We start from the raw sequence: 27735 nt of genomic DNA on the forward strand, positions 1-27735 counted from the left end.
GAGGACATTGTCAAAAAATAGTTCCTTCAACAGCTTGTGTCCAATCACAGCGAGCCATCTTTGCGGAAGAATAAACAACAATAACAAATAGGACATGGGTATAAATAGCGACAATAGCACTTGGCCGAGCCACAGCCTGATAAAATTTTAACGGATTATAATCTAGCTCCGTCCAATACACTAAACAGACAAGATGAGGGAAATCGTACATATGCAGGCCGGCCAGTGTGGCAACCAGATCGGTGCCAAGGTAAGATAGGACACCTGTGTAGTAATTAGTACAGGTGTGCATTAACCTACCTGCAGATGTACTGATACTAAATGAATTATGGAAAACATGAACTAATATGCAAGCAAAAATAATGAAAAACGTGTAACAACAATATGTTTGAATGAGAATTGAAATGAAATACATAACAATCTAAAATTAAGTACTATGGATAAAATTAATAATATGATCAACAATCTAAATTAATTATGCATGAAAAATAAAAATACATGAACAATAACCTAAAATGAATATTCTGCAAAAAAAGTAAAATAAATAGATAAACAACAATATAGGGGGAAACTTGTAATGGTCAACATCTACAACAATCTCAACAAACTAATATGCATGAACAACAGAAATTATTCACATGGACAACCATCTACACTAACCACTATGCATGAAAAAGGACACAAGTAAAATCCTATTGATGAAGAGGTAGACTTACACGTAAAGAAAAATTATCCGACTGTGCATGAAAGAAATATAAATGAAATGCATTCACACTGTATACTGCAAAGTGACAATCATATCGATGAAATGATTATGAAATGGAATTTAGGTAATAGTTAAATAACAAGTCTAGATAACCAAAGAACATGTAAAATTTACGACTAGGAATAGTTCAATAGAATCTTGGTGAGTGGTATTTAGTCTGGATTGAGATTACAATAGATTATTCGGTATTGTTTCAAATAAATGTTAAATCTTCAATTTTATCTGGCATCCATGATAGCAGTGAACATAAACAGAACATAAATGTCTATTCGGTTTGGCTGTAAACATTTGTTTGTATATTAAGTAGTAAGTGTACCGGTAGGTTTGACATTGAGCGTTCATACCAGACGTACTGGCTATAGGTAATCCTAGCCAGATTTAGACGTGAAGGTCAGATATACCCGTGTCAGTGTTGTGGTGGAAGTACGCTGATATCAAGTTATACGTGTCTCTCCTTGTAGAAATTCCCGTGTCAATTTGCTATCCTTGAAAGTGTCATTATGATATATAATTTTCATTTTACGCGATGAATAAGGTGACATTTTCATACACGTCAGATAGGCGGCCATGATTGTCCACACGCAGACCATCGTGAACGGTACAAGAAAATGGACCAAGGTTTTAAATAAATTACCTTTACAGAAATCTAATTATATAGTCTTAAGTTTGAGAGCTTTAAGCTGATTTAACATGAATGCAATTAAAAGAATATCTTCACGTTGGCTTTTAAAGGTAATTGAGGAGACATGCAACATGATCGAAATTAATGGAAAATTCTCAACATTATTCTCTTATGAATATACATGTAACTGGATCATCTAAAACCATTAATGAGATACGGGTTTGAACAAGTTCTGCATTTACAACTCTTTCCGATTTCACCACACATTTCGGCAAACATTTCAGTAATACTTAACACAAACTTGACATTAGGGGTTAGGGAACCCGTTGTTCCCCCACATCGATGTGATACAATATAAAAGGCGGTTAGAGATGTATAGAAAATACAGTAGCGGTTGCACAAAGGGAATACATTTATTGACCCGTACCTTTAAACTCCTCGACAAGGGAAATTAAAACTGGAGTATGTGTGAAGATGTCTGACCTTTAATCTGGCTTAAGAAGACACTAACAACCACTTAATAGAATTATTTGTTTACGCGTAACTAGGGCGGAACTCAAAATTAACCACACCGAAAAAACAATCTCATTAAAACAATTTAAAAAGGGAGACTGGTAATGAAATAAACATAATTGTTTACAGCAAAATGACGCACTGCAAAAACTTTATGTGTATCTTATCTTTGTTTAAATTATAAGCAAAAACTTTTGTACATCATTTAACAAGCTCTCCTGATCAAGCAATTAGTGGCTTAAACAGTTTATAGGCTGGTTTTCTTATTTAGGTATCTATAAACAAAACTACTTTACATAACTATAACGTTTATAATTACACAAATTTTCTATATCAACTAACTTTTCAGACTGTTTTTCATTTTTGGAAGTATTGCATTCTTTCTAATCCCTTTCTTTTATTTATTCATCTAAAACCGGTTGTTTTTTTATTTTGAGAATTTTTTTAATTGAAGGTTCTTAATTTCAGTTCTGGGAAGTTATTTCCGATGAACACGGAATTGACCCCACCGGTACATACCACGGAGATTCCGACCTTCAGTTGGAGAGAATCAACGTGTACTACAATGAAGCCACAGGTAAAATACCCACATTGTACGCCAAACAAGAAAATAAGTTCAGTTTAACTAAAAAAGTACATAACAGTTTTTCCAAGACCTGACATGCAAAGACCTGACATGGATACCTAAGCGACATGTATACTATAACCCTTAGATTGGAAATAAGTGTCTATCCCTTGTATTATGCATCATGAAATTTATATACAGCATCCCTTTCGCATGCCAGGTTAAGAATTGTTTGTCGAAATGATTCAATCACTTTCGGGTTAAATTTCACTTAAACTTATCCTATCAAAACGTGATATTGGCTTTCATTTGTGTCCTCACAGTTTAAATAGATAATACTGTATATTATGGTCTTGTAGGAGGCAAATATGTTCCCCGAGCTGTCTTGGTGGATCTGGAGCCCGGAACCATGGACTCTGTCAGATCTGGTCCTTTTGGACAAATCTTCAGACCAGACAACTTTGTGTTCGGACAGAGTGGTGCTGGAAACAACTGGGCTAAGGGACATTACACAGAAGGTGCTGAACTCGTAGACTCTGTTCTTGATGTTGTACGCAAAGAATCAGAAAGCTGTGATTGTCTTCAGGGATTCCAGCTTACACATTCTCTTGGTGGTGGTACTGGATCTGGAATGGGAACTCTGCTCATCTCCAAAATCCGTGAAGAATACCCAGATAGGATCATGAACACATTCTCCGTTGTGCCATCACCCAAAGTTAGTAATTAGATTACTTATAGTTGGGTAGCAAAAGAACCAAATTAGCATATTACTTCATATTTCTATTGCCCAATACTTAATTCTAAGTTCATACAATAGCAGCAAATTGAAAAGTTTTACGTAAACATAATTGATTGTAACGTACATGGATGGCCATCAAAGAACAATTTTGTATTAGTTCTTTTAACTACTTTTTCAGGTATCCGACACCGTTGTTGAACCATACAACGCCACCCTTTCCGTCCACCAGCTTGTAGAAAACACAGATGAGACCTACTGTATCGACAACGAGGCTCTCTACGACATCTGCTTCCGTACCCTTAAACTGACCACACCCACATATGGTGACTTGAACCATCTTGTCTCCGCCACCATGTCCGGTGTCACCACCTGTCTCCGATTCCCCGGTCAACTGAACGCTGATCTCCGTAAATTGGCTGTCAACATGGTTCCCTTCCCCCGTCTCCACTTCTTCATGCCTGGTTTCGCTCCTCTTACTTCTCGTGGTAGCCAGCAGTACAGGGCTCTGACAGTCCCAGAGCTGACCCAACAGATGTTCGACGCCAAGAACATGATGGCTGCCTGTGATCCTCGTCACGGACGCTATCTGACCGTCGCCGCCATGTTCCGTGGACGTATGTCCATGAAGGAGGTCGATGAACAAATGTTGAACGTCCAGAACAAGAACAGCAGCTACTTCGTTGAATGGATTCCTAACAACGTCAAGACCGCCGTCTGTGATATCCCACCACGTGGTCTTAAGATGTCTGGTACCTTCGTTGGTAACAGCACTGCCATCCAAGAACTCTTCAAGCGTGTTTCTGAGCAGTTCACCGCTATGTTCCGTCGTAAGGCTTTCTTGCATTGGTACACTGGTGAGGGTATGGACGAGATGGAGTTCACTGAGGCTGAATCCAACATGAACGACTTGGTGTCTGAGTACCAACAGTACCAGGATGCCACCGCCGAGGAGGAGGGCGAGTTCGACGAGGAAGAAGGAGAGGAAGAGGCTTAAATAACATTCGTCAAAAGAAACATCAGAGCAAATAACAAACGATTACGAGACAGTGCATTTTAGGACAAAGTGCAAAAACAAGACAAATCTGAATGTGCCAAAAAAAGACAATTTTACTGTTTTGAACTTTTTACACTAAGCAACTGTTTCAACGCCCAAAACTGAAAAAAATAACGTTGTATCAAAATATATCAAGTGCCAACATGTCTATATTTTGAAATCTACGCAATTAAATTAAATTGAATATTGAATTGATCTTGGTGTTTTAAAAAATAATCTTACATTATTGTTATTCTCCATTGAAGTAGTTATCTGTTTGACAAAGGCGTAATTCATTAACATGACACAGTTTCTCAAAAGATTATTGATCTAATCACAGTTTAACAACAATTTTCAAATCAAGATAGAATATTTCTTGTAAAAAGAACTTGACTAACATTTTACAGACTTCTGGAATATTTCAATCTCTACATAAGTGACCATTTCAGAGAAAATATAACAAAGATTTTGCAATAAATGAGAAATTAAAACTTCGCTATTAATCAGCGTTAATCAAAAACATTTTGAGGAACCCGACCCAGATAGTCGTCGAGTAGATAGATGTTTCTTGCACTATCATTGTATATAAACTTACGTATCATATAATTACATGAAAGTCACTGGTTCAATATATATAGTGTCTATAACAAAATACCATATGGACAAGGGTGCATTGAAAAGAATGAGTGGAGACGTGAAATGAAAAGGTTAACATAATCATTCAAACAATATATGCTGGATAAGAAACGTTAATCACTAATGAAATGTCCCATAAGGTTTAGAATATTTCTATAGAAGAAAAAATCAGAGAATTTTTATTAGTAGCATACTGCGTTTATATAATAATATACCGCATATATGAATTGACACCCTGGTAGATGTAAAAGTTATGTAGATCTAACATAAAATATGGCTGATAAGCTTCATGAAAAGAATACTACATATATTGCACGAAACTCCGAATTGAACAAATGATTTTCACACACACACACGTACACGCACGCGCACGCGCACGCACACTGTATATGAAAATATATTGTATATTGTAATATAGTGATATCGCAATAACAAAAACAACACCATGCATGAATAAACAAGTATTACATGTGATTACCCGGTAGATACTAGTATTACACGTGATTAGCCGGTAGATACTAGTATTACACGTGATTACCCGGTAGATACTAGTGTTACACGTGATTACCCGGTAGATACTAGTGTTACACGTGATTACCCGGTAGATACTAGTGTTACACGTGATTACCCGGTAGATACTAGTATTACACGTGATTACCCGGTAGATACTAGTATTACACGTGATTACCCGGTAGATACTAGTGTTACACGTGATTACCCGGTAGATACTAGTGTTACACGTGATTACCCGGTAGATACTAGTGTTACACGTGATTACCCGGTAGATACTAGTATTACAAGTGATTACCCGGTAGATACTAGTGTTACACGTGATTACCCGGTAGATACTAGTATTACACGTGATTACCCGGTAGATACTATTATTACACGTGATTACCCGGTAGATACTAGTGTTACACGTGATTACCCGGTAGATATTAGTGTTACACGTGATTACCCGGTAGATAATAGTATTACACGTGATTACCCGGTAGATACTAGTGTTACACGTGATTACCCGGTAGATACTAGTGTTACACGTGATTACCCGGTAGATACTAGTGTTACACGTGATTACCCGGTAGATACTAGTGTTACACGTGATTACCCGGTAGATACTAGTATTACACGTGATTACCCGGTAGATACTAGTATTACACGTGATTACCCGGTAGATACTAGTGTTACACGTGATTACCCGGTAGATACTAGTGTTACACGTGATTACCCGGTAGATACTAGTATTACACGTGATTACCCGGTAGATACTAGTATTACACGTGATTACCCGGTAGATACTAGTATTACACGTGATTACCCGGTAGATACTAGTATTACACGTGATTACCCGGTAGATACTAGTATTACACTTGATTACCCGGTAGATAATAGTATTACACGTGATTACCCGGTAGATAACACGTGATAACCCGGTAGATACTAGTATTACATGTAATTACCCGGTAAATACTAGTATTACACTTGATTACCCGGTAAATACTATAACTCATACCTACGTGTATAACACTAGTTTATCCCATGCAATTCATGCATGTCGTCTGAGGCTGGGTACACATGCACTACAGCCTCGTGACGTCACTGCATGTGAGTGCATCAACGAAATTACAATATTTTCCGGTAAATTTTAACATCTGATCCGGAAAGAATGCTGGCTTTACCATAAAAGATGCAAATAACGGGATTTGTTTTAAAATATCACTCAATGTTCATGTATGGAGAATTGATTAAGTGGCAGTTTTCATCAGCGAATTTCTTTCAAGTGTGCAAAACAATGCAATAAAACGTTGGCATATGAGAGAAAAATATTTTTAATATAAGGATATGAAGAATGAAGATAGTCTCGGAATCACAAAATGTTGTAAATCCCCGGGCTGGTATCTATCCTTCATATCCACAAATGAAAGAGTCTGTTAGTTTCTAGTAGTTGGCTAATCACATCAGACAGAACGGTTCTGGTAATGTAACTATGCGGAAGTATGTGTAAAGCTGATTGACAAAATATAAACGTTAATTACTAAGCCTAAAAATATATGAATTTTTCTCTAAACAAAACAAGGAACCATACACACTCAGTGTCCAGTTACGTTGAACAAAGTTTGGTTGTTGTAGCTTTTGTTCTTTGTCAATAACTGCGATGGACGATATGGGCATGACAAAGGGCTTCGTACAAAATGTGATTTCACTTCATTGTAGACTTAGTTTGTACTGCTTTCTCCAATTACATGATTGAAAAGGGCGTCTGAACTTGTGATATTATCTTTTCTGTTCTTCCAAGCATCTTCCTTGACACTACATCAGTGTTTGACTTGGAGTAGGCGTTCGACCCTGTGGGGCCCTTGATTCTGTCCTCTGGTCGACACACCACATGCGTTTCGTTCGTTAAGTCTATAGATATTTTCTCTCTCTTTATTTGTAATACTGAGCGCCAAACGTCTGTGGACAGACACATCAAAGTCTATAAAATTGAAGTTTCTACTGTTAAGCGCTTCATATAAAGGGAGTGGGACGACTGGTTTACCCGTTGTATGTATAATATGACCTGCAGGTGGGTGTAATGTTCTGTATCTTTATAGGTATGCTTCAGTGAGATAGCACTATAATATGAACAAGAGCATCACGATCGCATGGAGACACAACACGAACATATACTCATCCTCAATCACTCGGAGTTGCTATCACTACCTATCACACATCACATATGGGAGGTCCGCTGTTAAAATTATGAACCTAGCTGTCGGTAGGACTATTAAAATATCGCTTAAATACGCATTACAATTTTCAAGTATCTTAATATAATAACTTGTCTTGTTTACAAATACATGGTCCAGTAGGTGTGACCTTGAAAGGTCAGTCCTAAGCTAAGCCATAGACGGTTTTATACTTGAAGGTCACATATACACGTACCCGTGTTAGTTTGAAAGTCAGTACGATATTATCAAATTATACACGTTTGTCCTTTTAGAACTTCTCCTCGTGTCACCGCCTTCTCCTTGAAAATGTCGGTAACGGGCGTTTTATCTTGGCATGTTGCATTAAATGGCATACTGTTATGTAGTGACATCTTTGTAAGTGATAACACATTTTATATCAAACATCTCCCTAATCAATTACAAATTGTACGTAAAATCTCCAGTGATCGAAGCAATGTGTACGAGAAGAAATTCAACATGTAATTTATCATAAAATGCTTGAGTAATACACAATATAAATATATTATATATCGGATCGCAACGTAATGTATTCAATGATAAAATAATCGATTAGGTATAACATAGTTATCTCCCTTGTTGATTTTCTTTTTCGTTTTTACCCCGACTATAATATTAAACAGTCTTTAGTGTGTGCTTTTCTGTTTTAATTAAAACAAAACAGGTTTAATCTAACTCAAAATTTATGTAGGTTACAAACCAAAATATGTAGTACCAGTACGATGGCCCGATGTCCTATAGGTTCCGATATAACCGGAAAAAGGACATTATTAATTATGTTCAATCATCATTTACTCGATTTATGTATTCTGTGTATCCGATGACAATCGATTTGATTTAGTGAATAAAGATGCTCCATCGCCGACAGAGCATAAACGATATACGTCTAATTAACACAACAAATATTCTAAAGTAATTTTGATATTTGCTTCTGTTGCATGCGCAATCAGTAGTACTTCATTCCATATAGGACATAGTGCCACTTCAGAGATATCTATTGTCTGATCGATTTTGAAAAAAAAAATAGAAAAAATCCCTTTTTAAAATGCAAAGTACTAAAGTACTGCTTCAGTGACACTATAATGTAATATATAAAGCAAAACACATTGATGAAATAGTATTAGCTAGACTAGGATGAATCACTACTGTTCCTATCGATGACATTTTGTTGTGGAAACGAGCACCTGTTATGGTTCAATATCATCTAGGTCAATTAAATGCCACTAAAACTATAGCTTCCATACGTATTTTTCACGCTAGACGAATACACACCGTAATGAAAACTAATACATTACTTACGCTACGGATTTTTTTTCGTAATGAAATTAATTTAATTTTTTTCTGGAACACAAACTTTTCGACGGTGGTAATCACCATCAGTAATGGTGTAAAGTAAGGAACTTTCGTAAATGAAGAAAAATACTAAATCGTCTTTTCCTGTTGTTGAAAAAAAATACCATTTGTCAGCGGTGGCGCATCTTTCACTGTATAAGATAATTATTTTGTGTGTGTGTTCATTATGCCATATCTAAGCCTAATTTAAGTTTACTAAACAAACACCTGTGTTTTGAACTTGTACTAGAAACTCGAGAAATTCTAAAATCATATTTATATTTGGGCTATTTGAATTCTTATTTATACTTTTTCACATTTTCAGGGCTTTCTATATTTCTAACGCTTCATGGTCTGTTTTCGTCAAGTGAAAAATCAAAATGAAGAAAAACATTCATGGTTAAGTTATCAGCGAGTAGTATTTAATATTTCATCATTTTTTCTGTTTTAATCTAAACACACACGATGAAAAATACACTTTTGAAGATACCAGTAATGAAATATCCAAACAAACATCAAAGTGTTATAGAGCCAGTGCATGGTCAATTTTCTTGATTTTTTTTATCCTTCACACAAAGCATCCGTATTCCATCTAAACTCTCTAGAGAACAATCTTCCCGTAAATGGAGCAATTTCTCTAATTTATTTATAGAGGTGTGTATAGTTCCATAGCCAAATCTTTGCACAGCACGTTGAGAAACGTTAAATTGTTAAATGCACTGAGAACAAGGTGTGGTAACGAGCAATGATGTAGGTGTAAAAGTGACTTAAAATCATAGGATAATTTAACCCAGAGACTAAAATAGGCATGAATTGCAAATTAATTCTATATCAATGCTGAAACATTTTATCAGAGAACTCCGATTTTCTCTACGATTATATGTATGAAGTAATTATCGTGTCCTTCAGAAATATCTATTTTCTGGTCGATTTTTTTTAAATATCTGTTTAAAATGCAAAATACTGCTTCAGTGATACAAATGTAATACACATCAACTGATCAAATACTAAAATCATTGTTGTGGAAACGAGCACCTGTTCTGGTTCAATATCATCTAGGTCAATTAAATGCCACTAAAACTATAGCTACCATACGTATTGTTCACGCTAGACGAATACACACAACGAAAACAACTACATTATTTACGCCACACAATAAAAACACGGGATAATAGCAGTTCGCACTGGATCGTTTTCCCTTGGGCCACATATTCATGAATCACGTGTGTGCTTCTGGCATCCTAATGATGGAAAGTTGTATTCCTACGCGACCCGGCATCGATGATGAAATTTTATAAATAAAACATTTTTCAGTAATTTTTTCATCTTAAATCACTGTTAGTTTTGTTTGCATATTGTCTGCGTGATTAAAAAGTATGTTCTTTCTATTACATTTTCAGAAATTGATTACAATTAGTCAAAACATAGTCCATATTAGCCTTTTATCCAATAGAAATTCGCGGAAGGGTAAACTCGATGAGAACACGAGAGTAAATCTAGCCAGGTTCAAAGCAAGGGAGCCAGCGGAGAAGGTTGGACAGACATTCTTTGAATTGCTTAAGTTATAATTTTCAGTATGAGGGAAATTGTGCACGTTCAAGCCGGACAATGTGGTAACCAGATTGGTGCCAAGGTATGTTACTATAGGGATAATTACAATTTATTGCCTAGACTACGAGGTTCTCGGTCTTTTAAAGATTTTAAATGGAGATGCGTTTTGGTAATTTTGTTGGATGTAACAATCACTACTGGGATATTTAAATGGCCTGGTGTGCACCGGATACGCCAATACATTTATTTTACAAGCTTTTAAATGCCCCACACTGAAACACGTGAACACATTTTGCCGGTCGCCGGTACACACGTGTGACGGGGTATTTTTGTGTCAGGTGGACTGAGGACAGTTCATGTCAGGAATGAACTCTTCAGAAAATATTAAAAAAAAATTAAAATTGGAGTACGAGATTTGTTAATTTTATGCATGCACATTAACATTTTGTTGAAAACTAGAATAGCTGATAGACGAGGTTCATTCACGATTGCTGGGAATACCGCTTTCAAATTTTTGGAGAGGAATTTTTAAATAACTTGTTTGCTTGGTTAAAATATGAACGACGACAAATAATCGATAAGGGCTTGAACTGTAGTTCTATCTGGATGCTGTGTTGTCTCATAAAAATCAATAAAAACTGAGTCATCCAGTCTACATGACGTAATGAGGCGTGTTTCCAGGACAGATGTGAATTTGACGACATCGGGTGAAGGATTGTATTCCACACAAACACTGAAATTACTCGTGTGTAATACAAACGTGAAAACAAATTGCCCCTGCAAACAATTCTTTTGTTTTCTTGTTTAACTTGGTCGGGTAGTTTAAATCGGCGCGAAATTATCCGCTGTATTCATATTGATGTGGGGTCAACGGACATGCGCACCCGGTTTACCGGACTTTTTTATGCAAATTAGTGTTAGAGTTGACTTGCTCAAGTCCGGGAGACTGATTTATAGCTGAATGCGAAAAGTAGGACATTTTATACCAAATGAAATCTGCCACATTTATCTAATCTTGTGTAAAATTCATACAGATAAAGTCTTTTTTTTTCATTCACTAATAAAGATATGAAATTGGATTCAGTAAACTGTAAAATTGTTTTCAGTTTATGTTTTAAATTTGATTTAGCCAAAAAAAGTTTGTTTAAAGATGCTCCACCGCTGACAAAAGGTATTTTTTTCACTATCAAAAACAGGAGCGGACGATTTAGTATTTTTCTTCAGTTACAAAGTGACTTTACACCATTACCGCCATTGAAAAGTTAGCTTCTAATTTTACTTCAAGTTAAAAATATGAAAAATAATTAATTGCATCCCGAAAAAATTCTGTAGCACTATATCCTATATGGAATGAAGTACTGATATAGCATGCATCAAAAGCAAAATAAATTATTTTATATTATTTTTTGTGTTAATTAGACATATATATACACGATTAAACACCAATTGTTCAAATGTTGAATAACAATTATCAGACATGTTAACCCTACCGATTCTGGCGGAAGTCTACCGCTTTTGAGACTGATATTCCGCCTACCGCTTTAATATCCAAATATTCCGATTTCTGCAAAAACATAGTCTTCATTTTTTTTTCTTCCGATTTCTGAAATTTTCATAGTCTGTTGGGGCTGCCATGGTGGCTTCAAAATGCATACCAGACTGAGTAGGGGGACTGGCTTCATAATTAAGTAAACAAAGGAGGTGTGAACACTCCCTGACCAACACCCACTGGTGCTAATTAGCAGCCTGGGGCTAGTTCCACCTTGGCTTGGTGGTGTCACTTGCTTAGCCTATTTCACGTGTCTGAGTGTAACGATGTGTATTACGTAGGCCTACCGTAAGGAAACAATCATCTGGCCTTTCAATAAATTTTGTGCTTAAAACTAGTCAGCATCATTTCAAAAACAAACACTACTTATAATTGAAATGATTTACTCACGTTTTTAATGTGAAATAGGCATACAGTGTCTGCTGAAAATCATAAACTTTGCAATCGTAATGGCCGTCATTTTGGAATGAGGTGTTTCTAATAAAGGAGCCGGATTTTGGTATATCACTAAAAAAAAATTTTTTTCAGGGTGATTATTTCTCTAGAATATTGGTGTAAATTTTAGAAACAAATATTTGTATTTTTTCTTGCATAAATCAAAAGAAAATGAGTCCAGTATGTATTACAAAAAAAAAAAAAAAAAAAAAGTGAAAAAAAAAAAAAAAAAACAAATAGACAAAATGTATAATTAAAAAAGGTGATAAATAGCATTGAAATAAAATTATACAATGTATTTTTTGGCATTTTTCATCTTCTAAATTTAATATAAGCCTTAATTAACATTTAAAAAATACAAAATGAGCCACCAATGCATGGCCTATGGTGATAATTAAAGTTAAATAATAATTTGTTAACAAAATATGTTTTTGTAATTATTTTGCATATTATTGATATTTATATATCTCTGACGCGTCGCGAAAAATGCCGCGTGTAATGCTACCACTTTTGAGTAAAAAATCTACCTCTTTTTGCTCACCAAAGGTTAACATTTCTGACAATTATGCTCTGTCAGCGGTGGAGGTACGCTGGCAAAAAAATAGGGTCGATAGGTCAGGAGGATTTTTTTTGTCTTTCACACCTTACTGGAGAAACAAGAGCTATTCTTTATTTACAGAGCCGAAATCACATAAGTTTTGAATTTATTAAACTGACAATGTACATGTATTTTATATATTATAATATAATGATTTATTGATAATTTATTATGGTTTGTCATGATGAATTTGTATAACTAAGTCTAGTATAGAGGACTTGCTCACACAAGTCCTGATCCAGAAATAAACTTATCTTATTTCTTTAGGTACTAATCTCAACCAAACCATTTCAAAGGGTATCTAGACTTAATCTATTCCTTCAATGGCAATATAGATGTTTACAATATGAAGTCTTTTCCTGATTCATGTTTGACTGCATTGTGATTTCTATTTCAGTTCTGGGAAGTTATTTCTGATGAACATGGAATTGACCCCACCGGTACATACCATGGAGATTCCGACCTTCAGTTGGAGAGAATCAACGTGTACTACAATGAAGCCACAGGTATTTAGTTGAATACCTCTCTTTATTTTGTATATGCAGGAATTTAACCAAAAAAGCCCTACTTATAAACTTACCAACTGATGGGTTAGTTAATTGAATCTTAAGGGTGGCAGCCTGAAATGAAAATGCACTACCGTATTCAGCCGAATAACTGCCCAAGGCACTTAAAATATTGAAGCAACTCAGAGGGCGCTTAAGAAAGTAAGACAGTAAGCCTTGCACCCACAAGGTACGTAAAAGGCTGCGCATGGGAATATTTAAGGCAAATCAGACTTCGCCCAACATCACGTTCAGTGCACAAACACAAGCACTCATAACATATTCATCCCAAACCCCGAGTGACTAATTCTTCTCATCTATGTCCTTACTTACAAAGCAGACTATATAAATGAAAAGAAAAATTCCACTTTGTTTTTTCTCTTTCAGGAGGCAAATATGTTCCCCGAGCTGTCTTGGTGGATCTGGAGCCCGGAACCATGGACTCTGTCAGATCTGGTCCTTTCGGACAAGTGTTTAGACCAGACAACTTTGTGTTCGGACAGAGTGGTGCCGGAAACAACTGGGCTAAGGGACATTACACAGAAGGAGCTGAGCTCGTAGACTCTGTTCTTGATGTTGTGCGAAAAGAATCTGAAAGTTGTGATTGTCTTCAAGGATTTCAGCTTACACATTCTCTTGGTGGTGGTACTGGCTCCGGCATGGGAACTCTCCTCATCTCCAAAGTCCGTGAAGAATACCCAGACAGAATCATGAATACATTCTCCGTTGTACCATCACCAAAGGTACTTTGGTTTTAACAAAAATGTCGCAATTTGCCCATTCTTTGATAACTTGGTATTTCACTCCGCATTATTAGGAGCTACTGCAGATTTTTTTTTTTTTTTTGTCTCGCACAAAACTTTTGCCTATTATCCATGACCTAAGAACATCTATCTATATCACTTCTACAAAATGAAAATTGATCCTTGAAAGTGAAAAGCAAATTATGACATGGAAAATTACTTGTTCAAATCATGTTTAATTGTTTTCCCTCATTTAAAATTTGTTGCGTTGTCAGGAAACTCCATTAAGCATCAATTTCTGATATCCATTTTGTTCACTTTTCCAGGTATCCGACACCGTAGTAGAACCATACAACGCCACCCTATCTGTCCACCAACTTGTAGAGAATACAGATGAGACCTACTGTATCGACAACGAGGCTCTCTACGACATCTGTTTCCGTACCCTCAAACTGACCACACCAACATACGGTGACTTGAACCACCTTGTATCTGCTACCATGTCTGGAGTCACCACCTGTCTCAGATTCCCCGGTCAACTGAACGCTGATCTCCGTAAATTGGCTGTCAACATGGTCCCCTTCCCCCGTCTCCACTTCTTCATGCCTGGTTTCGCTCCTCTTACTTCTCGTGGTAGCCAGCAGTACAGGGCTCTTACCGTCCCAGAGCTGACCCAACAGATGTTTGACGCCAAGAACATGATGGCTGCCTGTGATCCTCGTCACGGACGTTATCTGACCGTCGCCGCCATGTTCCGTGGACGTATGTCCATGAAAGAGGTAGATGAACAGATGTTGAATGTCCAGAACAAGAACAGCAGCTACTTTGTTGAATGGATCCCCAACAACGTCAAGACCGCCGTCTGTGATATCCCACCACGTGGTCTTAAAATGTCTGGTACCTTTGTTGGTAACAGCACTGCCATCCAAGAACTCTTCAAGCGTATCTCCGAGCAGTTCACCGCTATGTTCCGTCGTAAGGCTTTCTTGCATTGGTACACTGGTGAGGGTATGGACGAGATGGAGTTCACTGAGGCTGAGTCCAACATGAACGACTTGGTGTCCGAGTACCAACAGTACCAGGATGCCACCGCCGAGGAGGAAGGAGAGTTCGAAGAGGAAGAGGGAGAGGAAGAAATGTAAACTTGATATATGAATTATGGACCAATTTACCTCAGTGATCATGACCATACCATCCTGTCATGTGTTATGAACACAACATGCAATAAAACAATAGAAAATTATAAAATATTTGTCTTTATTTATCTTAAAGTTTAAACATACATAATTTGGCACTATTTTATTTCATCACTCAAGTCACAACATACATAACTAACTGCCAAGAGTTAAGTTACGGTAGATTCAACCCCAATATTATTACTTTTTTGACAAATATTAATTCTATTGATGTATTTCTATATGGTTTTTCTCTGAATTCCTCCGAAATAAACAAATAATTCTACTTAGTAGATATGTATATTGGGATTTTTGATTGGACCTAAATTAACCCTCTGTTTTCTCTAAAATTATTTGCCAAATTCTGCATGTTTAAACACACATATATATATATGTATATACAAATGTACCGAAATTGACCCGATAAGTGCCCCTATCCTTGTTAAGGCCTCATTTCAATGGTTTGGCACAAGATCAAAACTATGGGTTTGAAATAATTTCGTCTTTAAAAGCACAATTTTCATTTTGTAAAGTCCTTGGGCGCTTGGGTGAAATTTTATAACGTACTGGTATTTCTGGGGCCATTTTAAAGACTTCTATAATGAACGCGACAACTTCTGACTTGTTTGAACTTTTAGAGTTTCGAACGTTTCTACACCAAAATAATGATAAATGGTGTGTTCAAGGTTTGCAATGAACTTTGTTTACATGTACCATATTCGAACCAATACGTGCCCAGGGCGTTTAAAAATGGAAAAAAGGAAAAGGTGCTTAAAAATGACAAAATCATTGCAAACCTCATCCTCGATACTCCAGGGGTTCCGATCACTTGTGATCTCTACACCCCTGGACTATCTCATAGTGAAATTGAAGGCAGCTCAGCGGAAAACATTTGACCAATCACAGGCTAGCAAAGATTTACTTTGAAGACAGAGAGAGCGACGCCTAACATCAAAACCACACAGTCAACCACAGTATTGTTTTACGGCTCTTTTGATGTACATCAAATGACTAAATTACCCGTTCTATTCTGTTGCCTCCAGTTTTAATATGAGATAGTCAAGAGGTGTAGAGATCGTAAGTGATCAAATGGCTCTTTTGATGTACATCAAATGACTAAATTACCTGTTCTATTCTGTTGCCTCCAGTTTTACTAAGAGATAGTCCAGGGGTGTAGAGAAGAGATTGTATGTGATCGGAACCCCTGGAATATCGAGGATGTGCAAACCTATACAGCTTTGATAAGTCTTGTGCCCTGGCAATTGAAATTGAGGGCTCAAAAAGGGGAGGGGCGCTTATTGGGTCAAATACGGTATTATGAATACTGGGGTCTTAACACACCTTTGGCATAATGTATATGGTTAACACACCCTCTAGCAAAAATCACAAAACTACAACGGTGGATAACAGTTAACTGGAACATACAAAGCATAGAATACAAAGAACCTGCAACTTTTTAGCAGGGATTATTTCATGTTTCAGAGAAGATTGACCCCTCATCACCTTGATAGTAATAAGTATACTATGCAAAGTTCACTGCAAACATTTGGCATAGGTTAACCTATAATACAAAAAATATACCAAGTTACCTCCTTATGTAAAGGTTACCCACCCACTTGGAGGGGCAAGTCGCAAAAGTTTAGTTGGGGCATCCTCAATTCCAAGGGGTCTAGGTAAAACTGAGGGTAGTTCAGGATCAGGAGAAAAAAGCTACCTTTTGGAGGCCTGCAGAAACTTGTTTTGAATATTTACTGGCCAGGAAATAGAAGATGAATTTAAGAGGGAGTTGTGTTGTTCTGATAACCTTGGGTGTATGGTGGCGAGGAGAGTTTGGATACGGATTTGAATCTGAAAATGGTCTCTGGCCTATGGTTACCCTCAATATAAGTGATTCTAACTCAAACACGATGGTCTCCGTAAAGAAATGTGATGGTTGCAACTGATGCCGATATTAACATTACAATGTATCTGACGCGATAGTTGTTTTGCAGTTTTACCAAAAGATATGTTTTCTTTATGTACCAGGTACGTTTACACATACCTAGTAGTAAACATACCACGTATATACTACAGAGAGCGAAATAGAATAGTCAAATGCCTGTGGTTTTACAACTTAGAAATGTATAACCATTAAAATTAGGTCTAGAGAAGATGCTGATGCAATGCAATATTGGATGAATGTGAAATGGTTTAAGGATTTAGCTTTGTATATGTAATTGTATTGAACGTACATACGTATGGTTATCCCATTTTTGTCTGGCGGGTATATATACCCGTTCAGCACCCGACCGATGAATTAGATATATACCCGTTCAGCACTAGGTAATTGCATTGAACGTGTACGGTACTGTATGGTTTTCCCATTTTTGTCAGGCGGACCCGACCGATGATTAGATATATACCCGTTCAGCACTACTAGGGTTAAAAAAACCTATAAATCCAATCCTAACTAAACTTTAAACATAGCTAAAGGACATCATTGTCACCTCAACGCAGGATTCATTTCAGGGTGTGGGATTCAGAGGCTGTGAAACTTAGGGATGCTAAACTATACTTACGGTAGCTCCTTTTCTCAAAAAGTAAGTCTAATCCTTAACAATCTTGGAATATAGCTAAAGGACATCATTATCACCTCAACACACCTAATTCTTGTTTTAAGATTTAATTTTACTTCTGTGGATATATTTTTTTCTGGAAAGCATTACTGTAGGCCTACATGACATATTTCACTCAGAAAATCCATGTCCATGTTATAAGCTTACAATACGAATACGAAAAACCTTTATCAACCGTATAACACACAATGTTACATAGGTAAAACAAATTATAAAGGGTATTAAACACAACGGTAACATATAAATAGTATTATAATAAGATATTATATTATTGATCAGTAAAATACAAATACTTTACACATAGAATAATGTAATATACTCATAGAGTAATGCACATGATATTTTGTAATGGACATTAGATAAAAATTAAACTAGATTAGACTCTATCTAGATTCTAGATAATGATACAAATCAAGTGACAAACAAATCTCAAGTTGTATGCAGAATTTACAACCTTTTTACAAATTTCAGTGTCCCCATTGTATTAAAAAAATAAACATTCTTCACTACATTTTGATGTATAAAAAAATGTCCATAAATCTACTGTAGTAGGCCTACATGATTTGCGAAACATTCAAGACCGATCAAGAAACAAAAACCTAGGACTGGTTTCTAGATCGATAATTTTCTAAATGTAACCAAAAGGCTAGTGTTGCAAATAAGTGCAAAGGGTCGCATAACAATAATTTAACTGTTAGACATAAGTTAGGTCTAACTAGGTTTTGTTAAAATCATGTTTCGTTCGTCAGCAGGTTTCCAATCATCGACTTGCCGCGGTCAAAGGGAAATTACCCCATCACTAGATCTAATGGTTATGATTCGAATAACATTTCAAACTTAATAAGTTATCTATATAGTGGTGTGTTCTTTGAGGCGTCCCTGGTTCTCTTCGTTATTAGGCCTACATGTCGTTGAGTCACCAAAAGTTCGGCAAAATTCTCGTTGTTAAACTTTCGGTTTCACAATTTCTAACTGTCTGTCATATTCATACGCGTTTTATGTCTGATTATATCATAATAATATATAGCTTAAATGCCGTTTAGAAAATTGATCTAAATTTGGAATATACGTATTTATGAAAAATGTCATTTTCGTCCAACAATCAGTTGTTTTTAAAATAATGCGATTGTGAAATAGTTCTTGTTGAGGCGTCAGCCAATGAAAATACGCGGAAGCGGAAGTAAAGGGTTCGGTAGTATAAAAGCGCGAGCGCGTTCAAACAACTTAAACGAAGACTAGTAACGGAAAAGTGGTTGAAGCAAACAAAAGAAAGAAACGGTCAAGATGAGGGAAATTGTACATATGCAGGCTGGTCAGTGTGGTAACCAAATTGGTGCCAAGGTAAGAAACTGTCTTATTAGATATTATATTACGGTTGATTAGTTGATTTTTTTGCATATTTTTAAGAAGAAATATTTCTCAATCTCATTGAAAATATCCGCTTATTCAAGCGTTTCCCTTGGATCTAAATCAACGTGACACTTTTAACTTTTTAAATTTTGAATTTTTTCATCGATTGATTGTACCAAGTCAATATAAAGGATTGCAGGTTCATGTTACATTTCCTTGTGTTTATTTTCTCTTTTACATGACATTGACATTGACCATGGTCTCAAATTTAAATTTATAGTATTGATAAAAGTGTTCGAGTTTAAATGTCTGATGGTGCACTTAGTCAATAATTGCATGGCAGCCAGATCCAACCATACTTAAGTATTTTAATACCGGGCCAGTAGGATCCTACCAGTAGTCGTGAAGGAACAAATCAATAGTCAAAAATATAAAAAAAAATTGAATTTTTTGCATCTCATGAAACACATTTCCACATAAACAAAACGACTGACCATCATGAAGTATTCGTCAGAAGCTCCAGACATTGAATCGGAAATCTGGACGCACAGTAGAATATGCACACAATGAATTTGATAATCACCACGGCACTACTGTTCAGTCAAATTTCGGACACCTTAATTGTAAAACCTTTGTATGCTTGAAACCTATCCACATACCCCCATAACTGAGGTATGAGCAGAAAGAGAATTTTCTTTTCTAGCATTTATATCACTTGAAACTCGACACAGATACTAAATTTGTGTTATACCAGGTCAAAGTAATCAGCAATGTATAGCTGTTCGAATTTCAGACAGGGGTGTTCAAATTTCGGACATAGGGGTGTTCAAATTTCGGACAGCAATTAAAAACCAATTAAAATAAGTATGATTTTCATATAAAACATGTAACGTGACGCTACCCAAATTGGTACGCTACCCAAATTGGTACACTTTTGATATATATGAGGCAGAATTTTCAGTTTACACTCTAAACTGACAATAACTGTCCTGAACAAAAATTAAGGTGATTAACAGTAACTGTGACAATTTTTATATGTCATTTTCTTTCCTGTTGCTTATTATCTCTAGTTAAAAATGAAAATAATGCAATTGTTAAAAAAATCTGGGGAACGACGTCGTGCGACAACCCTAAATACACCATATATTTTGAAACACAGAAAACAAGTGCTGAATGGAACTTTTTTGACACATACATGACTTTAATCAATTAAAAATTGTTTGAACTTTCCTTATATGAATTCAAACATTTTTATCATGTCTAGATATTTATTAATCAAATCAAATTTAGGAGGTGTACCATTTTGGGTACTGAAACATGCTGAAACACAGGGCTGGACCGGTCATGCTTCAAAACTCTCTATCTATAAATATATGCACTGCTAAACAAGTAAACAAATCATGAAATTAAAGCTGAAGGCATCTATTGTTGGAATGTTAAAAGAAAAATCTGGATTCAAGCACACGTAAGAAAATTTTAACGATTTTCTTCAAAAAGTGTACCAATTTGGGTAGCTTCATGTTATATTGTTACATAATCATGAATTTCATGTGAGCAAATGTATATGCATTGAAATAAAAAGTTTGTTGAGTTTGTTTAGTATATCTTTTGTAATTTTCATCATATATACCCAGATTTTGGGCTCAATGTGTAAGTACCCTTAAAGGATTTAGCTGATAAACATGTTCCCTTGTCTACTTGCACTTTTATTTCTAGGATATAACTGGTTACCTTAGTTACTACTTTTACATTTTTATTGATTTTATAACTAAGGAAAGCTCTGAATTACTAAAATCCATTCAGAACTTTACAAATGTTATGAAAATCGAACAATATTTAAGTATTTATTGATTATTTGGACTGTTCCAAATAAGGAAATTTTCATATTAGTAATGGGTGTTCAAATTTCGGACACCAAACTTTATATAGGTATAATGATGGCTAATTCCCACTGTATTGTTTATTTTTACTCAAAATACAATAAAAGGATGTGTTAAACAAAAAAAAAAATAAAAAAAGTTTAATGAACACACTGAATAAGACATGTTTGACATGCAGTTCCATATTGCGTCATTTGACAAGTTCATTTTTGTATATTCAACCGCAGAAAAGGTCGCAGTCACATATTCACATTCAAACTTACCATACAAAATATAATGCTCACATATCTGTTCTTCAATCTTGTTAATTTCCAATTTGAAAGTAAAGCATAGGTCAGTTACAATGACTTTATTAGATATCTGGACTATTTTATGAGTTTTTAAGTATTTTCTAATTACTGTCCGAAATTTGAATCCGTCCGAAATTTGACTACTTTCCCCTACTGTTCAGTCACGACTACAGTAATCAACTGGCTGGGTCCCAGGTACTCCAACAATGTTCGAGGTATAGCACGACGAGACACTTTTGATCATTAGTGTCTAACGGTATTGCCCATCAGAAGTTTTTCAATACCGACATCTAATATTATTGGATTAGGTCCCAGGGCTCAGTTTCATGAACATTCAATTTTCTTAACTTTAAGGAATTCCTAAACTAAATATTTCTATAGGAAAGCATTACAGATTTTTAAGAAGGCTCCTTATTTAAAGGATTTTTCCTTAAAGTGAACAGTCGGGCAAGTTAGCAACCAAATAAATTATTTTTTGTTATTTTGAAAACTAAAACTGGTCTTGTATTTGTGAGCCTTCAAAACCACTGATACAACCAATATGGCAATAACATTATAGAAATGTTGAACCATTCAAAGCTTGTTATGTTTCTATGGTAACAATTATTTGAAACATACCAGGCTGCCAAGTTATACTATTATTAGAGGTATCCCTTTATCCAAAGACTTGAGAGTGATCAGGATTTCTCCAAATTGAAAAAAAAAAGAAATACCTGCATGAATCAGTCTTAAAAAACTGTCTTAAGATTAGACTTAGCCAACAAAGATGACCAATATACTACCTTAGTGTGTTATCCAATCCCTTTGTTGTTCAATATAATATATTGAATTGAATTGAATCAAAGACGACGTAACAAAACATTTCTGATTGGCTAAGTCTAAACTGAAAGTCTAAGATTGTTTCATGATCCTGGAGCCTGAACTGTAGAAGAATTTTTCTGAAAAGACTATTATTTTCCTTGGGTCTGCTGTTTCATCCCAGGTCTGGCACCATAAAACTTTCTTGGACAGATTTTTTTTACTCAAGTCTATGTAAAATCATACACTTGAGTAAAATTCTTTGTAAGTTTTATGGTGCTTTTGATTGATTTATTGATTGATGGGGCTTAACGTCCTTGTTCCAGGTTATAACCGAGCTTAAGATACTAAGTTTTATGGTGCTGGGCCCAGGATAAAATGACAGTATAATTTATAAGCCTAGTTTAAAGTAATGTAAATTATAATCACCTCATTGTAATTATTCTGTTTACGCATATTGCAGACTCATCTGCAAGTAAGCTAGCGTACTGTAGGTGTTGATTGTTACATCACAATTTTTGAGAAATTATCAACAAAATTTCCTTATGCAAATAATAGTTGACAATAGTTACCTCTCTGAAAGGGGAATAACTCATCATATGCAATTACAGAATAATGAATGAGTCCTTGGATTACTTTGGTTTTAATTTTGATTTTTTAGCCAGGGTTTTTGCCAGCTCATTTGGGAAAAGGTCCCCAAGTAAAAATTGGGAAAATATCATCGGTACTTTTCAAAAATTACGAAAATATTATCAGCATTATTTTGTTAAAATTTCATCACTATAGTATTTTGTTGAAATATTATAAAATAAAAATGGAGAAATTAAATAAAGAAGTTTTAGCTGTTTCCAGGATATTATAATATTCTTCAACATTTATTCTACATATATTTAATTTTACTGATGTCATGGGTATTGATTTAATTTTACTGTATTTGGGAAATTATTGACTGAATTTGGAATAATAGAGTGCTATTTTTCAAATGGGAACGAGTTCATTTACCGGACCCTATAAAGGCCTGGCAAAAAACCCTGTAAGGACATTCTTTGGTTAAAGTATCAACAAACTTGATCAAATAACCACTTGGCCCTTCATTAAATCTAATAGCCCCAGGCTGAGGGGCTTGCGGTTATTTCTTCCCTTGTTTTAATAGTACATTTAATATATGGCCAACATTTTTTTTGCAGGTTTTTCATTAACAATACAAACTGAACTTGCATTTTTGGTTCCCTAGTAATACACACCCCTTTTGTTATGATTTTTAAATTTCCAGGATGCTATAATGACGGCAAATTTGGATGGATATTTATAGATTCAATGAGTTTTTGAGTTTTCAAAATGAAATTCAAGAACCTTCATTTCCTTGAATTAGATTGTAGTAGACTTCAGGGGTTTCAATATCAGGCGGTACCCGGTACTTTTTGTCAGTTGAACCTGGCTGTGGTACCGCCTGATTTGGGCTAAACTACATTAGATAGCATACAGATGGTATAGAAAAGTACCCCCTGAAATTGCAATTGTACCGTCTCTCCTGAAAGATAATGAAACCCCTGAGTAGTATTTAAAATTCTATAATTTGGTATTTTGATTTCAGTTTTGGGAAGTGATCTCGGATGAACATGGAATTGACCCCACAGGAACCTACCATGGGGATTCTGACCTTCAGCTAGAAAGAATCAACGTATACTACAATGAAGCGACAGGTACATACTCAAAAATAACAATTATATATTCCAACAGTAGTTTCACTTGATGCTCTGTCAATAATAAATAATACTTATATAGCATGTTAAGAATATCCTACCCCAATGGTATAATCTTTTAAATGGATCTAGGCATGATTATTATTATTAATTTTTGCCCTGAAAACATGTTGTTACACAAGTACACCAACATTTATGCATATGATTCCCCAAAGGAATGTTAGATTTAAGAAACAATTCAACTTGCAATAACTTGTTTGAAATTCAATTGTTATTTTTCAGGAGGAAAATATGTTCCTCGTGCTATTCTCGTTGATTTGGAGCCTGGTACAATGGACTCTGTCCGATCTGGTCCCTTTGGACAAATCTTCAGACCAGACAACTTTGTGTTCGGACAGAGTGGTGCTGGAAACAACTGGGCTAAGGGACATTACACAGAAGGTGCTGAGCTCGTAGACTCTGTTCTTGATGTTGTGAGGAAAGAAGCAGAAAGCTGTGACTGTCTTCAGGGATTCCAGCTTACACATTCTCTTGGTGGTGGTACTGGATCTGGAATGGGAACTCTCCTCATCTCCAAAATCCGTGAAGAATACCCAGACAGGATCATGAACACATTCTCCGTTGTACCATCACCCAAGGTACTTACTCCCTAAATGTGACATCTGTTTTAAATTTAAGCAATTAAACTTTGTATTCATAAAAGGACAAATGATTCTGCTTATCTAGCATCAACAACTTCAATGCATGGTTGGATGTTTTTGGTATGCCATATCACTATCATGTTACTATTTGAGTGAAGTTCTACCAAATTTATTGATCTCAATTTAATGCTAATAGGGGAAGAAAAGTTATATGATTAAATAAATTTTATTTTTGATAAATGTACCAGTAGTAATAGCATCCTGTGTTGAAGCAAACAAATTTGAATTACCTTGATTTATAATTCTACATTGTAATTCATAGTCAAACATAATTCTAATTCACAGTAATAGTGAAAAATGATTATTGTAAATGAATATATTTCTACCAAAACTTGTTCTATTCCGTCTTTGCATATTACAGAGTTGCCTCCCTTGTGGGTAGTTTCATTGTAACGTCTTGACATCATTTCATTTTTGTGTGTGAAATTTGCGTCATTTTCTACAAAAGGTATGACATTACGCCTGCAAACACATGATGTCACAATCACTACCTCAAGTATTTTTATTTACTGTTTTTCAGGTATCCGACACAGTTGTTGAACCATACAACGCTACCCTCTCTGTCCACCAACTTGTTGAGAACACAGATGAAACCTACTGTATCGACAACGAGGCTCTCTACGACATCTGTTTCCGTACCCTCAAATTAACCACACCCACATATGGTGACTTGAACCACCTTGTATCCGCTACCATGTCTGGAGTCACCACCTGTCTCCGATTCCCCGGTCAACTGAACGCTGATCTCCGTAAATTGGCTGTCAACATGGTCCCCTTCCCCCGTCTCCACTTCTTCATGCCAGGTTTTGCTCCTCTTACATCTCGTGGTAGCCAGCAGTACAGGGCTCTTACTGTCCCAGAGCTGACCCAACAGATGTTCGATGCTAAGAACATGATGGCTGCCTGTGATCCTCGTCACGGACGTTATCTGACCGTCGCCGCCATGTTCCGAGGACGCATGTCGATGAAGGAGGTTGATGAACAGATGTTAAATGTCCAGAACAAGAACAGCAGCTACTTTGTTGAATGGATCCCCAACAACGTCAAGACCGCCGTCTGTGATATCCCACCACGTGGTCTCAAGATGTCAGCAACATTCATTGGTAACAGCACCGCCATCCAGGAGCTCTTCAAGCGTATCTCCGAGCAGTTCACCGCTATGTTCCGTCGTAAGGCTTTCTTGCATTGGTACACTGGAGAAGGTATGGATGAGATGGAGTTCACCGAGGCTGAATCCAACATGAACGACTTGGTGTCCGAGTACCAACAGTACCAGGATGCCACAGCAGAGGAGGAGGGAGAGTTTGACGAGGAAGAGGGAGAGGAGGAGACATAGACATAAACATGTAACACTCAACATCACTGCATGAAAAAGGAAAAATTCAGAAAACAACATAAAAAAGAATAAAGTCCTAATATCTCAGTACTTGTGTTGAGTCCTTTCATACCAAAAGGAGTTTGAAAAGTATTTTCAGAAATTCATGATTGTTGCAAGATAAATAATATATAAAATTATATAGCCACAAGCGTAATTGACAAAAAAATCATTAAAATGTTGAAGACACTTTTCAAACTCTTTAACAAATCTATGAAATGGTAATATTCCAATATCAAATTAGCAATGCATTTGTGTCTCTGTGGTTGACTGATTGAGTAAATAGCTATTACATTAAAGGACTCGATCGTCAACTCTTGTTGTCGCACTCTCTAGGTAGGGAAAAGATTTTATTAAATCTTCTCCCTCGCAACCACAGAATATCCCTGTGAAGTATGGAAGAAATACAAAGTTTGTTAAAAGAATATTTCGGTGAGACACGTTAGTGTTTTATAAAGTTAACAATAAAAACTATTGAGCTGTAAAATGATTGAAAATCACTTTTTACATTTATATAGTCTGGTAATAACGGGACAAATAGTAATGCCTCACTTTTGGCCTTGAGTCGAGTGTTCGCCCCTGTGTGGAAGGCTATGGGTTCTGTCCCCTGGCCGAGACACACCAAAGTCTATAAAAGTGGAAGTTTCTGCTCAGCATACAGGGAGTGGGACGACTGGTTAGCCCGTTGTCAGTATAATGTGACCGGGTGGGGTATGTTGCTTGGTGTCTTCGGCGGCATGCTTCAGTGATATAGCACTATAAAAAGGGCAACAGTTCCACTATACAAGAAGACACAGCATGAATATACCGCAGTCTCCCAAAACACACCTTGCACAACATACATGGGAGGCCGTCCTTACATGACCATAGCTGTTAATAAATGAAACAAACAAAAAAATGACTAATAGAATTTTTCCCTACTTAGAGGATGTGAAAACAAAATTATAATTGTTGGAGGTTCATGAATTCATGAGGGTTGTAATTTCGCACCCTCATAGGTGTTCTCCCACATCCAAAAGAAATAAGATGAGACAATAGCCTTAAAAGAATTAGAATCCATTATTAACATGGTTCTGCCAACAGCAGACCATATTGATGACATCATCGACAATACACGCCTTAGTTAAACCACATTCACCCTTTAGCATTCAATCCAATCGTAAATTATGATGCCTTCATTGTTCAATCTGCTGGGGAGTTGTGGCCATATAATTCACAATTTTGATAGGTCTTATACTTCAGCAGTTTTTGAGAAGTCAAAAATGTAAATTGAGTTTCAGGTGTCAAGAAGTCAAAAATGTAAATTGAGTTTCAGGTGTCCTAAAAATCATGACATGGGTTTTTTCCAAGTATGGAGCTACCTTTAAGTCATGTTGTCGCCTACCTTTTTTACCAGGCCCCAGGATCACGAAACAGACTTAAGTCTAAAACTGTCTTAAGTTTAGTCTTAGCCAAATGACATATAACATTACAAAACGTAATATCATATCTG

General features: G+C 36.0%; 3 protein-coding genes across 3 annotated transcripts; all 3 read left to right on the top strand.

The window, feature by feature from the left end:
- Window positions 1–90: 90 nt before the first annotated feature.
- Window positions 91–4450, top strand: LOC138306914 (tubulin beta chain-like). The gene is made up of 4 exons (XM_069247483.1): window positions 91–250; window positions 2370–2478; window positions 2826–3181; window positions 3384–4450. Exons 1-4 carry the CDS (start codon window positions 194–196, stop codon window positions 4197–4199), a joined length of 1338 nt encoding a protein of 445 aa, XP_069103584.1. The 5' UTR covers window positions 91–193; the 3' UTR covers window positions 4200–4450.
- A 5958-nt stretch (window positions 4451–10408) lies between these two features.
- Window positions 10409–15604, top strand: LOC138308338 (tubulin beta-4B chain-like). Its single transcript, XM_069249332.1, has 4 exons — window positions 10409–10568; window positions 13466–13574; window positions 14001–14356; window positions 14683–15604. The coding sequence occupies exons 1-4, from the start codon at window positions 10512–10514 to the stop codon at window positions 15496–15498; spliced, it is 1338 nt and encodes a 445-aa protein (XP_069105433.1). The 5' UTR covers window positions 10409–10511; the 3' UTR covers window positions 15499–15604.
- Window positions 15605–19326: 3722 nt separating this feature from the next.
- LOC138306910 (tubulin beta chain-like) lies at window positions 19327–26292 on the top strand. Its single transcript, XM_069247474.1, has 4 exons — window positions 19327–19487; window positions 24059–24167; window positions 24450–24805; window positions 25389–26292. Exons 1-4 carry the CDS (start codon window positions 19431–19433, stop codon window positions 26202–26204), a joined length of 1338 nt encoding a protein of 445 aa, XP_069103575.1. The 5' UTR covers window positions 19327–19430; the 3' UTR covers window positions 26205–26292.
- The last annotated feature ends 1443 nt before the right edge of the window (window positions 26293–27735 follow it).

The sequence above is a fragment of the Argopecten irradians genome, chromosome 14 (genome assembly GCF_041381155.1).
Source record: "Argopecten irradians isolate NY chromosome 14, Ai_NY, whole genome shotgun sequence".
Lineage (NCBI taxonomy): Eukaryota > Metazoa > Mollusca > Bivalvia > Pectinida > Pectinidae > Argopecten > Argopecten irradians.

Coding starts and splice junctions, on each gene's coding strand:
- LOC138306914 (XM_069247483.1), top strand. CDS start 194: ATGAGGGAAATCGTACATATGCAGGCCGGCCAGTGTGGCAACCAGATC. Junction 2,479..2,825: donor GTACTACAATGAAGCCACAG/GTAAAATACCCA, acceptor ATGGTCTTGTAG/GAGGCAAATATGTTCCCCGA. Junction 3,182..3,383: donor CCGTTGTGCCATCACCCAAA/GTTAGTAATTAG, acceptor CTACTTTTTCAG/GTATCCGACACCGTTGTTGA.
- LOC138306910 (XM_069247474.1), top strand. CDS start 19,431: ATGAGGGAAATTGTACATATGCAGGCTGGTCAGTGTGGTAACCAAATT. Junction 24,168..24,449: donor ATACTACAATGAAGCGACAG/GTACATACTCAA, acceptor GTTATTTTTCAG/GAGGAAAATATGTTCCTCGT. Junction 24,806..25,388: donor CCGTTGTACCATCACCCAAG/GTACTTACTCCC, acceptor ACTGTTTTTCAG/GTATCCGACACAGTTGTTGA.
- LOC138308338 (XM_069249332.1), top strand. CDS start 10,512: ATGAGGGAAATTGTGCACGTTCAAGCCGGACAATGTGGTAACCAGATT. Junction 13,575..14,000: donor GTACTACAATGAAGCCACAG/GTATTTAGTTGA, acceptor TTTCTCTTTCAG/GAGGCAAATATGTTCCCCGA. Junction 14,357..14,682: donor CCGTTGTACCATCACCAAAG/GTACTTTGGTTT, acceptor TCACTTTTCCAG/GTATCCGACACCGTAGTAGA.